Genomic DNA, 12,121 nt, shown 5'->3' with positions numbered 1-12,121 from the left:
AGCGTCTTAAATTAACCCCTACTAAGGACGCGGTGGCTCAGGGACTAGGACGTTGAGCTTGTCGATCAAAAGGTCGGCAGTTCGGCGGTTCGAATCCCTAGTGCTGCCGTATAACGGGGTGAGCTCCCGTTACTTGTCCCAGTTTCTGCCAACCTAGCAGTTCGAAAGCACGTAAAAAATGCAAGTAGAAAAATAGGAACCACGTTTGGTGGGAAGGGAACAGCGTTCCATGTGCCTTTGGTGTTGAGTCATGCCGGCCACATGACCATAGAGACATCTTTGGACAGCGCTGGCTCTTCGGCTTTGAAACGGAGATGAGCACCGCCCCCTAGAGTCGGCAACGACTAGCACGTATGTGCGAGGGGAACCTTTACCTTTAAGTTCTAGTGCTATTTGACCCAAGGATTGGCAATATGTAATGCTGCAGCTTAAATATCCATATACCATAAGAAATGCTGAGTGCCAAAGAATTGAGGCCTTTGAACTCTGGTGCTGGAGAAGATTCCTGCGAGTCCCTTGGACTGCAAGGCTATCAAATCGGTCAGTCCTAGAGGAGATCAACCCTGACTGCTCTTTAGAAGGCCAGATCCTGAAGATGAAACTGAAATACTTTGGCCACCTAATGAGAAGGACTCACTGGAGAAGAGCCTAATGCTGGGAACAATGGAGGGCAAAAGAAGAAAGGGACGACAGAGAGGAGGTGGCTGGATGGAGTCATTGAAGCAGTCGGCATGAGCTTACATGGACTCCAGAGGATGGTAGAGGACAGGAAGGCCTGGAGGAACGTTGTCCATGGGGTTGCGATGGGTCAGACACGACTTCGCAATTAACAACAACAACAATGCTGCAGATGTTGTTAAAATTCAGTTCCTAAGAAGTCTACCCAATACAATTAATGATGAATATGGGGAAAACAGCTGTCAACTGCCTGACTCATATTACCTGATGAACCAATTCTAATTCTCCAGAGCACCTGAGGGCAGGACAAGAAGCAACGGATGGAAACTAATCAAGGAGAAAACCAACCTAGAACTAAGGAGAAATTTCCTGACAATTAGAACAATTTAATCCACGATTAAACAGTGGAACGGCTTGCCTCCAGAAGTTGTGAGTCACTGGAGGTTTTCAAGAAGAGCCACTTGGACAGCCACTTGTCTGAAATGATACAAGGTTTCCAGCTTGAGCAAGGGTTGGACTAGAAGACCTCCAAGGTCCCTTCCAACTCTGGTTTTTTGTTTTGTTTTGTTTTGTTTTTTTAATTTGCATTTATATCCCGCCCTTCTCCGAAGACTCAGGGTGGCTTGCACTATGTCAAGCAATAGTCTTCATCCATTTGTATATTATATACAAAGTCAACTTTTATTGCCCCCAACAATCTGGGTCCTCATTTTACCTACCTTATAAAGGATGGAAGGCTGAGTCACCCTTGGGCCTGGTGAGATTTGAACCTGCAGTAATTGCAAGCAGTTGTTGTTAATAATAGACTGCATTAGCCTGTTGAGCCACCAGAGGAGTGGTGGCTCCTTTCTGATCTGTTTCTTTGGAAGTCATCACAATATACTGTACTCCCAGGTAAATGGTTTAGTGTGGCATTAACAACTTGAGATTAATCCCATTAAACAGTTTTAGGACTGGGGTGCCTACATGCCAAATTTTTCAAGTCCATTTCATTCCATTACCACCTATATACTAAAACATATGAAGAACGATTGCAAGAACTTGGTATGTCTAGTTTAATGAAAAGAAGGACTAGGGGAGACATGATAGCAGTGTTCCAATATCTCAGGGGCTGCCTCAAAGAAGAGGGAGTCAAACTATTCTCCAAGGCACCTGAGGGTAGGACAAGAAGCAATGAGTGGAAACCAGTCAAGGAGAGAAGCAACTTAGAACTAAGGAGGAATATCCTGACAGTTAGAACAATTAATCAATGGAACAATTTGCCTGCAGAAGTTGTGAATGCTCCAACACTGGAAATTTTTAAGAAAATGTTGGATAACCGTTGGTCTGAAATGGTGTAGGGTTTCCTGCCTGGGCAGGGATTGGACTAGAAGACTTCCAAGGTCCCTTCCAACTGTGTTATTATTATTATTAATCAGAGAACTGTATTTGTGTAATACAGTTTACTCTCTCCACTTTAGTCGAGCAAGAGATATTAGCTTTCAGATTCATCAACAAGATAGAGCCTATCTTTCATATCATGATATATGATGATGCAAAAAAAAAACAAAAAACCCAACCCAACAGCCCCTAACTGAATTCATTACTTTGCTATTTCTACGCCTGGGCAAAAATAATTTTGAAAGATAAAAATGTAAATCTCAGGGACTGGTGTTTTTGAACTTCGCAAGAGGGATCCCTTTAAAATAAAGCTGGCTTAAGGAAGGTACCAACAGCCTCAGTGTAAATGCTCTTGAACAAAAGAACCTCAGAGCTAGATATCAGCCCTAAACAGCTGAGTTACAATCCACAAAGAGTACTACCTCTTGCAGCCTAACCCATGACACTCGTAGTGAGATAAAGCTAGCTAATCTACAGTTCATCAAGAAATACAATTCTATCTTTTTGTGGCCTGAACACTAACTAACACATGCGGTGTGATTAAAAAAATATATGTTATCTTATCAATGCAAGGAAGTCTTGTTTAGTATCCAACATTTTTTTCCCCCTGTAATTATCAGTTTAGCCTCTCTGCGTTTCGTTTTCCTATGATCTGCCTATGTTTTCTCCTGCCACATTTATATAACCTTTCCTGTATATATTGAAGAAGAAATTGCAGTGCAGAACAAGATTTTTGAACCTGCTGCTGTTTTCTCCGAAAATGTAAGGAAGCAACTATGTAGTATATGTGGCGGTTTAAGAAAGACGTAAGAAACTGGAACTGTTTGATCACAAACTTTGAGATCAAGAAAATAGCAGAAGACATTAGCCGGACCAATAGTAACTTAATCTTCTTTATTCTTCTACTCTTTTCTTCCTCTTTGTTCCTGCAGATGGGCATTTCTACCACCGCTTTCAGCTTCTTTGATTTAAGCCTATATATATAGGCTATATATTTGCCTATATATTTGTTTTCTGAGGTTTTCGCGGGTATTTGTATGTAGGTCTTTGGTTATTTGGGTTTTCTCCCGCGTAAAATTGGAAGTGTCTTGGCGACGTTTCGACGAAGTCTCATTCGTCATCTTCAGGCTTCAGCTTCGTGCTTTTGCTCCCAGAAGCACGAAGCTGAAGCCTGAAGATGACGAATGAGACTTCGCTGAAACGCCGCCAAGACACTTCCAATTTACGCGGAGAAAACTCAAATAACTAAAGACCTATATATATATATATATATATATATATATATATATATATATATATATATATATATATATATATATATATATATATATATATATATATATATATATATACTAAGTTCTTTTGGCTTTATCAGATGGAGGTGCTGGACTAAAAAAACGTAACACGTACATAAACGAGATATTTGAGGTATTCCGGAGGGGGTGATTTTCGTAACATAAAAATAAAGATTTACACTTCATTGCAATACATTAAGATAGGTTCGGGGATAAACGCAGGGGTAAAATGTTCCCGGTTCGGACCGGATCGCCCAATCTGGTAGCAATGGCGGCGGGTGGTTCGGAGAACTGGTAGCAAAAATCCCTGCCCCACTCCCACCCTGCCCCAGCTGAGCTGCACGATCATCAGAGGTGGGTTTTTTTTTTAACTTTTAAAAGCATTTTTTCTTTGGCTGAAAAATTGCTTTTAAAAGTTAAAAAAAAGGCCTCTGATGATCATGCAGCTCAGCTGGGATCGTCAGAACCCTTTAAAAGCTTTTTTTTCCCTCTGCCAATCCCAGTTGAGTTGCCTGATCATCACAGGCTTTTAAAAGCATTTTTTTACAACCTCTTCAGCGGAAGAGGTTGTAGAAAAAATGCTTTTAAAAGTGAAAAAAAAAGTTGGCCACGCCCACCCAGTCACATTAAACGCCCCCCCCCGCCCCAAGCCATGCCCACAGAACCAGTAGTAACAAATTTTACATTTCACCCCTGGATAAACGCCTATCCTGTATCGGGGGTGATAGGTTATGCAGGGTGTTGAAACCTCCAAATGAAAGAATAGCATGTTTTATTACGAATGTTTTCCATATATGAAGATCTGTAGAGAAAAGGTCTTCTAAAGATGTCCCTTCTCTTTGTCTTCAAGAGCTGCATTGTGAATCAGCAAAGCTAGCTGAGGAATTCTGGGAGTTGAAGTCCATAAGTCTTAAAGTTTGTCAAGGTTGGAAGATATTGCTGGAGACAACGGAATGTGCTTTGGCCCATCATAATTTATTTGGATATTGCAATAGCTCAGTGTCAGGTTCCCTTCTTTTTATCACCCATCTACTGGGATCTCTATGGGGCACCAGGGACCAGTTCGGTGGAGAACCGTTTCAGTTTTTGTGGACCGGAGCGGGTGTAGTTTCATGTGCTGGCTTGCATCTCATGGATGAGGCTTGTCGTGTCTGCGCCCCCCGAGCCGGGGCCCCTGCCAGAAAGTGACTTGGAAAGTGAGGGAGAAGGGCTATCAGGACTTACCTCGGGAGCACCGGCTTCCCTGGCTCAGCTCCAGGAGCCAGAAGCAGGCCAGGTGGAGGAGATAACGAGGCCTCCGTCCCCTGACTCTTCCCACCCCCCCCAAGGCCACGCCTGCAGACCCAGCTGATGGTAATCAGGCCTGGCTGGACCCTAGGTTTCGTAGGCAGGAGAGGCGGGAACAATAGAAGCAGGGGTGGGGCAAGCCTAGGAAGTGCTGAGTCATGGAGCCACATCCCACAGGATATAAAGGCAGCAAGAGCTGCTATGCCTCTTCGTAGCAGGCAAATCAACTGCTTGACTAGAGCTGAAGTATTGTTTGTTGACTCATTGGCATCAAGGGAGATAACAGAGACACTTGGCATACGCTTACTAGTTTACTGCCAGAGCTGATAGTGCCAGCTAATTAAGTCATCGCTCAGACTGAGGCGAGGGGGACAGAATAGGGCTTCACTTTTTTTTGCGTGGCCCAGTTTCAAGCATGCCACGGACCCGAATGCCGGTCCACAAATTGGAGTTTGGGGGGGAGGGAACACTGCTCTTGAGCAGCTGCTACTCAGTGACAATGCTCAACAATTAAAATGTTGAGAGTCCATCAAGTTGAGTTTGTTAAAACCAGGACACGCCCTAGAATTTTGTATTTTTTTCCCTAGGAATGTTGAAGTAGCTATTGCCTTCTTTTAGGGCATTTCCCCACCCCCCCAAACCTGCCAAGCTAAGAGTGAATTTGGCCTCCCATCCCACTAGTAACCAGTTTCAACCCTGCTTAGCTTTTTGGAAGTCAGACAGAGAATAATGCACTTGGTATGAAAGAAGAAATTGATAACAGGAGAAAAGAACGGCATGATAAAACACAAAGTGGTACGCAAATAGTTTTTGCCGCTCCATAAAAAACGGAGCCCCTTCACCAAGAAAAATTCACTTCGACCTAATGGAACCCTTCCATTTAAATATGAAAGGGGAAACCCAGACAAATGTGGGATCTTCCAATAAAAGTGAGCTGGTTCACTGAGTATTGTCAGATCAATTCTCTTTCTTGAGGTCACACAGAGTGACAAAGCTCAATCATAGTGACCGGTCGAGAGGAGTGGGTGGGGCTTGTGTCATAGTGGCTGGTCACTCTTCTGGAAGTTATTGGGTGACCTGTAAATGGCACCACTCAATTCTGGGGTGGGGGAGGGGTGTTTTCCATGCCAAAAGGCAATTATCTCTTCAATAAAAGGAAAGTATCCCAAAGGCCACCCAAGAGAGCCTTAACATGTCTCCTCCAAATCTTGAGAGTTAGGCTTAGCTCTCGAATCCTCTTCCTAAAGAGGAGTTTCTTTTGAAGAACTGTTATTGCAAGAGGAAGCTATCAACCAAACCAGCTGGTGGAGCAAGTGGCCAGTTTTAAGTTTCTGGGTGTTATCATAAAAGAAGACCTGAACTGGGGCGCTCACGTTGCAGGACTGGTCAAAAGGGCCCAGCAGAGATTATACGACCTGAGACTTCTCGGGAAACAAGAACTGAATGGAAAACTGCTGGTGACCTTCTACTGCTGCACCAGAGAGTATTTTAACTTATTGCGCTTGTGTAAAGGTAAAGGTTCCCCTCGCACATACGTGCTAGTCGTTGCCGACTCTAGGGGGCGGTGGTCATCTTAGTTTCAAAGCCGAAGAGCCAGCGCTGTCCAAAGATGTCTCCGTGGTCATGTGGCCGGCATGACTCAATGCCAAAGGCACACAGAACGCTGTTACCTTCCCACCAAGGTGGTCCCTATTTTTTCTACTTGCATTTTTATGTGCTTTCGAAACTGCTAGGTTGGCAGAAGCCGGGACAAGTAACAGGAGCTCACCCCATTACACAGCAGCACTAGGGATTCGAATCGCTGAGCTGCCGACCTTTCGATCAACAAGCTCAACGTCCTAGCCCCTGAGCCACCGCTTCCTGCACAGTGGCAAATAGGACAGCACTCCAGAGGGTTAACCTCATTGCCCAGAGGATCATTGCCCTCTCCCCTCTTTGGAAGAGCTTGATAGCTCCCACTGCCTTAAGAAAGTTCAAAACATTTTAAAAGATCCAGCTCATCCTGGGCACCCCATTTTTTTTTTTGAACTATTACCATCTGGCAGACGGTACAGGACAATAAAAGCAAGGACAAACAGGCTGAAAAACAGCTTCTATCCCAGAGCACTAACTATATTGAATTCTACTGTATAGCGCAATATTAATGCCGTATCAGGGGGGTTCCATTTAATTCTATAGAATGTGAAGGATGTGTGGTTTATTTTTTTATGTATAATGCACACTGAAGATGGCATTTAATTTCGTTGTACGAGGTGCAATGACAATAAAGTAAATTTACTAATACCAATAAAGGAGAACATTTGTAGCTCAAGGGTTGACATGCTCCGTGGTGTGCTCTCTGATGCTGGCCATTACCAAGCTCAGAGACCACCAAAGAGTCCTCAAACCGGCTAGTTTTTATACTCTTAGCTTGGAAGGGAAAAGATAGAATTCACTCTGGGCTACTGATAGCCGATTCATGGCATGACATTCAATGTGCATATACAATGCACAGCCTTTGTAACACCAAGGGACACATCAATTCCACCCGTAATCAGTCACTTACATTTTATGTCACCGTTAAAACAAGCAGCAAACACCTACAGGCAATGTCAACAGGGGAGCGGGAGGGGGGGTGATCCATTTGATTCCCACCATCTGACCGTTTCTTGAAGTCCTCATTAAATCGCCACTGTCTTAAGAAAGCAGCGGGCAGCACCTGGCTCTGTTCCTCAATTTTGCTAATTAGAATTTTCATCCCTCCCTCTCTCTTTGATGGCTCAAGGTGGGATCGCTCATCCCTTTCTCCCTTAAACGTGTATCTTTTTACAAAAGAACAGTTCCCCCCCCCAGGCCATCACTCTGCTAAACAAATAATTCCCTCAACACTGTCAAACTATTTACTAAATCTGCACTACTATTAATCTTCTCATTGTTCCCATCACCCATCTCCTTCCACTTATGACTGTATGACTGTAACTTTGTTGCTGGCAAATCCTTATGATTTATATTGATATATTGACCATCATTTGTGTTGGAAATGTTGTACCTTGATGAACGTATCTTTCCTTTTATGTACACTGAGAGCATATGGACCAAGACAAATTCCTTGTGTGTCCAATCACACTTGGCCAATAAAAAATTCTATTCTAAAAAAAAAATTCTATTCTGTTCAATAACACAATAGGCAGGATCATTTCACACCCAGCTTTTTTAAGAGAAGGCAAAATTCTCCAAGCGCGTTTTTTTGTCTTCTTCGGAGTTCATTCCCCAACTCTTTTTATCGGTCCTTTGAAACTCTTCCGTTGAGAAACAGCTCGCCACGCGGTTCGACAGCTAAATTACCACGGAATTAACAAGCCGAGGCTATTATCTCAGATAATTTGTCCCGCTCTTCTCCCCGGAGAAGGTTTGGGTGGCTATCCGGGGGTTTCCCAACCCTCGTTTTATCTCCCCAGGTAGTTCAGGCTGCGGGCAGGATAGCGGACCATTCGAGACCACAAAAGGGAAGCTACTGGTCAAACTGGGATCGGAACCTGGTTTTCGTCCTCCAGCGTTTGTCCCCCAAGCCTCCCTACCTTCGTAACCCGAGGAAAATAGCTTCTCAGGTATTGCAGGTTCCGATTTCTTGCACCGTGTCATCTACCAGCACAGAGGTTTATTCGAAAAACCTCTGAAGACAGGCGAGTTATTCTCTTAAACGGACGGGAACGCTCTCCTTATTAGTAGTATTACTAGTAGTTTTCATCTTCCAGATCTCGGCGCTTCTGAACTCTCCCACCCACCCACCCCCTAATTGGAGCAAAGCGGAGATCATTCAACTTTGGAAGCAGAAAGCGCTTATTTCTTAAGATTTCTGAGGTTTTGGGAAGGGGGCTGGCGAAGGGACTCGGTTGTCTCTCTATAAGCGGCACGCTCCGGTTCCATCAAAGGGACTGGGGAAAGCCGGAGAGAAGTATTTTAGGTGAAAGAATACAACGCGACTTCAAAGGTGCCTTTCTTTTCTTTTCTTTTCTTTTCTTTTTTTGGTTGTTCCTTTTCTTGAAGGCGTTTGTTAACTAATAGCCTCTCGGCTGTTAATTCCGCAGTAACTGAGCCGTCGAGCCGCAATTTGCTCAATGGGAGAGTTTAAAAGTCCAGTTGATTTCGGGAAAGGGCAATCTTTGGGATCGAAACGTTTTATAAGATGATAGAATAAAATACAAAAATGCAAAAAGCATTCCTCCCGGTGGGGAGGAAAAGGGGAAAGACAAGTGAGGCGGGGGGGGGGAGGAAAAAGGCAATCTTTGGGACTACCATGACCTGGATGACCGAGAATCTCCATAAACCATACGAAACGCCACCCTACATTTTTCCCGATTTCGTTTCCCGATCTTCCCCGGACTACAAAAACCAGACAGCAAAGCCCACCCACCCGCCCCCATCAAAGCCATCGCCACGCACGCCAAACCCCAACCACACACACACACACAAACTTTTCCCCATCTGGTAACCCCCAACCCCCAATTGGGACTGATTGTGGATGATGGGACTCGGGAGTCCATCGGGAGCGGCTGGCGGACATCAGGTTAGCCCCGGGGGTCTCCTCGGGATCGACCGCGGGCCAAACACGCTGTCAACCCTTCTCACAAAAAGACCCTTTCCCCATGTGGTGATCTCCCCCCCCACTTCCCCAAGCCGCACTGATCGTGGATGATGGGACTCGGAGTCCATCAGGACCGGCTGGCGGACATCAGATTGGCCCGGGGGGGGGTCTCCTCGGAGTCGACGACGGGCCAAACACACGTCCCACAAAACGACCCTTTTCCCAATCTGGTGATCTCCTTCTCCCCCCCGCCCCCAATTCCCAAACCGCGCTAATCGTGGATGATGGGAGTCGGAGTCCATCGGGGCATGAGGTTGGCCCGGGGGTCTCCAAGGAGTCGACGACGGGTCCCAAACACGCGTCCAGCTTTCCCACGAACAGAAAAAAAGACCTTTCCCCAATCTGGTGATCTTCTTCCCCTCATTCCCAAACCGCGCTGATCGTGGATGATGGGACTGGAGTCCATCAGGACCGGCTGGCGGACATCAGATTGGCCTGGGGTCTCCTCGAGTCGACGACGGGCCAAACACACGTCCCACAAAACGACCCTTTTCCCAATCTGGTGATCTCCTTCTCCCCCCCGCCCCCAATTCCCAAACCGCGCTAATCGTGGATGATGGGAGTCGGAGTCCATCGGGGCATGAGGTTGGCCCGGGGGTCTCCAAGGAGTCGACGACGGGTCCCAAACACGCGTCCAGCTTTCCCACGAACAGAAAAAAAGACCTTTCCCCAATCTGGTGATCTTCTTCCCCCCCCCCTCATTCCCAAACCGCGCTGATCGTGGATGATGGGACTCGGGAGTCCATCGGGGCATCAGGTTGTCCCGGGGGTCTCCACGGAGTCGACGACGGGCCAAACACGCGTCCAGCCTTCCCACGAACAGAAAAAAAAGACCCTTTCCCCAATCTGGCGATCTCCTTCTTTCCCCACCGCCCCAAACCGCACTGATCGGGGATGATGGGACTCGGAGCGACGAGACCTTCGCACCCCTTTTTCTAAACGGGGTTCCTTTTGATTTGATTTTTTTAAAAAAAAAAAAACCCTTACCGTGATATTCCTGTCCCGGCACGTAGAAAGTGGGGTTCCCTCCCAGGTGGAGGGAGATGAGCACCTCGCCTTGCTGACCGTCCCCTTCTAACTCCCCGTGGTGGGTGCAAAGGAAGAAGAAGGGCGAGAAGCGAGGATAGGCGGCCCGGCCGGCAGCCGAGAGCATCAGCAGCACCACCGCCGCCGTTACTAGTCGCCGCGGAGGACAAATCCGGACCGGCGGGGTTGACGGGCTCCGCTCCAGCGCCATGCTCCACCACCGCCGCCGCCGCCGCCGCTCACCGGGCAGCCGCTCATCCAGGCGCGCCGAGGGGATGGGGGGCCAAGCCGCGCCAGGCGGGCGAAGAGGAGAAAGTGGCCGCCGTCGCCGCTTACCGGCCGCCGGAGGGGGAACAGCAGCAGCAGCAGCAGCAGCAGAAGAGCCGGGAAGGAGGAGGCGGTGGAGGGGTGGTGATGGGGGGGGGGGGAGCGCGCGAAGTTTGGCAACCGCCGGAGACGCCCCGCGGAGGAGAAAGAGGAGGAGGAGGAAAGGAGGGGAGCAGAGACCGACCGACTGCCTCTCCCCTCTACACACACCTTCGCCGAGCCAGAGGGGCGCGGCGAGCTGGGTTGGGTGGGGTGGTGAGGAGTGGTGGTGAGGAGGGGGGTGGTGAGGAGTGGTGGTGAGGAGGGGGGTGGTGAGGAGTGGTGGTGTGGTGAGGAGGGGTGGTGGTGAGGAGGGGGGGGGTGTCTCCCTTTTCGCGCCCTCGCCCCGCCCGCCCGCCCGCAGGCGCGCGCGAGGCGAGCTCGAGCCGAGGGCAACTTGTGAGGCGCGCGGGGCGAAGCGGCCGAAGGGGCTCACGGACGCACGCGCGCGCGCCTCACTCTCTGCCTGCCTAGCTGACTGACTGACTGGCTGCCTGGCCGGCCGGCGGTCCGCTCGAGCCACGAGAGGTCCCGCAGCCCTCCTCAGCCTCCCCCTCAGCCCCGCTCGTCGTCTGTCACTCTCCCGGCGGAGGAGCAGAAGCGGAGGGGGCGGGCGAGGGGAGAGAGGAGAGAGGGAAATAAAGGAGGGAGAATAAAAGAAAGGAGAGGGCGAGAGAAAGAGAGAAAAAGCTCCGCTTGGAAATAAATTACTTCACACACACACACACACGCACATATACGAGCGGGCGCGCGCGCGCTCGGGAAGCCGAGGGGGAAGAGCGGCCCCGCCCTTTCCCCACCTTTTTTTATTGTGGAGGAAGAAGAAAGAGGAGGAGGAGGAGGAGAAGAAGAGGAGGAGGGTGAGGGAGGAGGAAGGAGGAGGAGGAAGAGGAAGAAGAGGGAGGAGGAGGAGGAGGGAGAAGAAGAGGAGAAAGGAGGGAGATGAAGGAAGAGGAAGAAAGAAGAGGAAGGAGAAGGAAGCAGATGGAAGAGGAAGAAGAAGAGGGAGGAGGAGGAAAAAGAGGAGGAAGGAGAGGTGGAAGAGGAAGGAGGAGGAAGAAAGGAAGGAGGGGGAGGAGGAGGAAGCAGATAGGAAGAAGAGGAGGAAGAAGAGGGAGAGGAAGAAAGAAGAGGGGGGGGGAGGAGGAGGAAGCAGATGGAAGAGGAGGAAGAGGGAGAGGAAGAAGGAGGGAAAAGAAGAGGGAGGAGGAGGAGGAAGCAGATGGAAGAGGAAGAAGAGGGAGAGGAAGGAGGAAAAAGAAGAGGGAGGAGGAGGAGGAAGCAGATGGAAGAGGAAGAAGAGGAGGAAGAAGAGGAGAGGAAGAAGAGGAGGAGGTGAGGAGGAGGAAGGAGGAGGAGGAAGAGGAAGAAGAGGGAGGAGGAGGAGGAGGGAGAAGAAGAGGAGAAAGGAGGGAGATGAAGGAAGAGGAAGAAAGAGGAAGGAGAAGGAAGCAGATGGAAGAGG

General features: G+C 48.5%; 1 protein-coding gene across 2 annotated transcripts in view; it reads right to left on the bottom strand.

Moving 5' to 3' along the window:
- RELN (reelin) overlaps positions 1 to 10,681 on the bottom strand; it is a 457,527-nt gene extending 446,846 nt beyond the window's left edge. Inside the window, exon 1 of one of the 2 annotated variants that reach the window (XM_058190565.1) lies at positions 10,252 to 10,681. In XM_058190565.1, the coding sequence (XP_058046548.1) occupies positions 10,252 to 10,501 (250 nt within the window). In that variant the 5' untranslated portion in view covers positions 10,502 to 10,681. The remainder of the gene's footprint in view (positions 1 to 10,251) is intronic. The other variant, XM_058190566.1, reaches the window with a different exon arrangement.
- Positions 10,682 to 12,121: the final 1,440 nt, after the last annotated feature.

This window comes from Ahaetulla prasina, chromosome 7, assembly GCF_028640845.1.
Source record: "Ahaetulla prasina isolate Xishuangbanna chromosome 7, ASM2864084v1, whole genome shotgun sequence".
NCBI classification, from domain to species: Eukaryota; Metazoa; Chordata; class Lepidosauria; order Squamata; family Colubridae; genus Ahaetulla; species Ahaetulla prasina.
The sequence above is the reverse complement of the archived record's forward strand: the minus strand, read 5'-3'. Positions and strand labels throughout refer to the sequence as shown.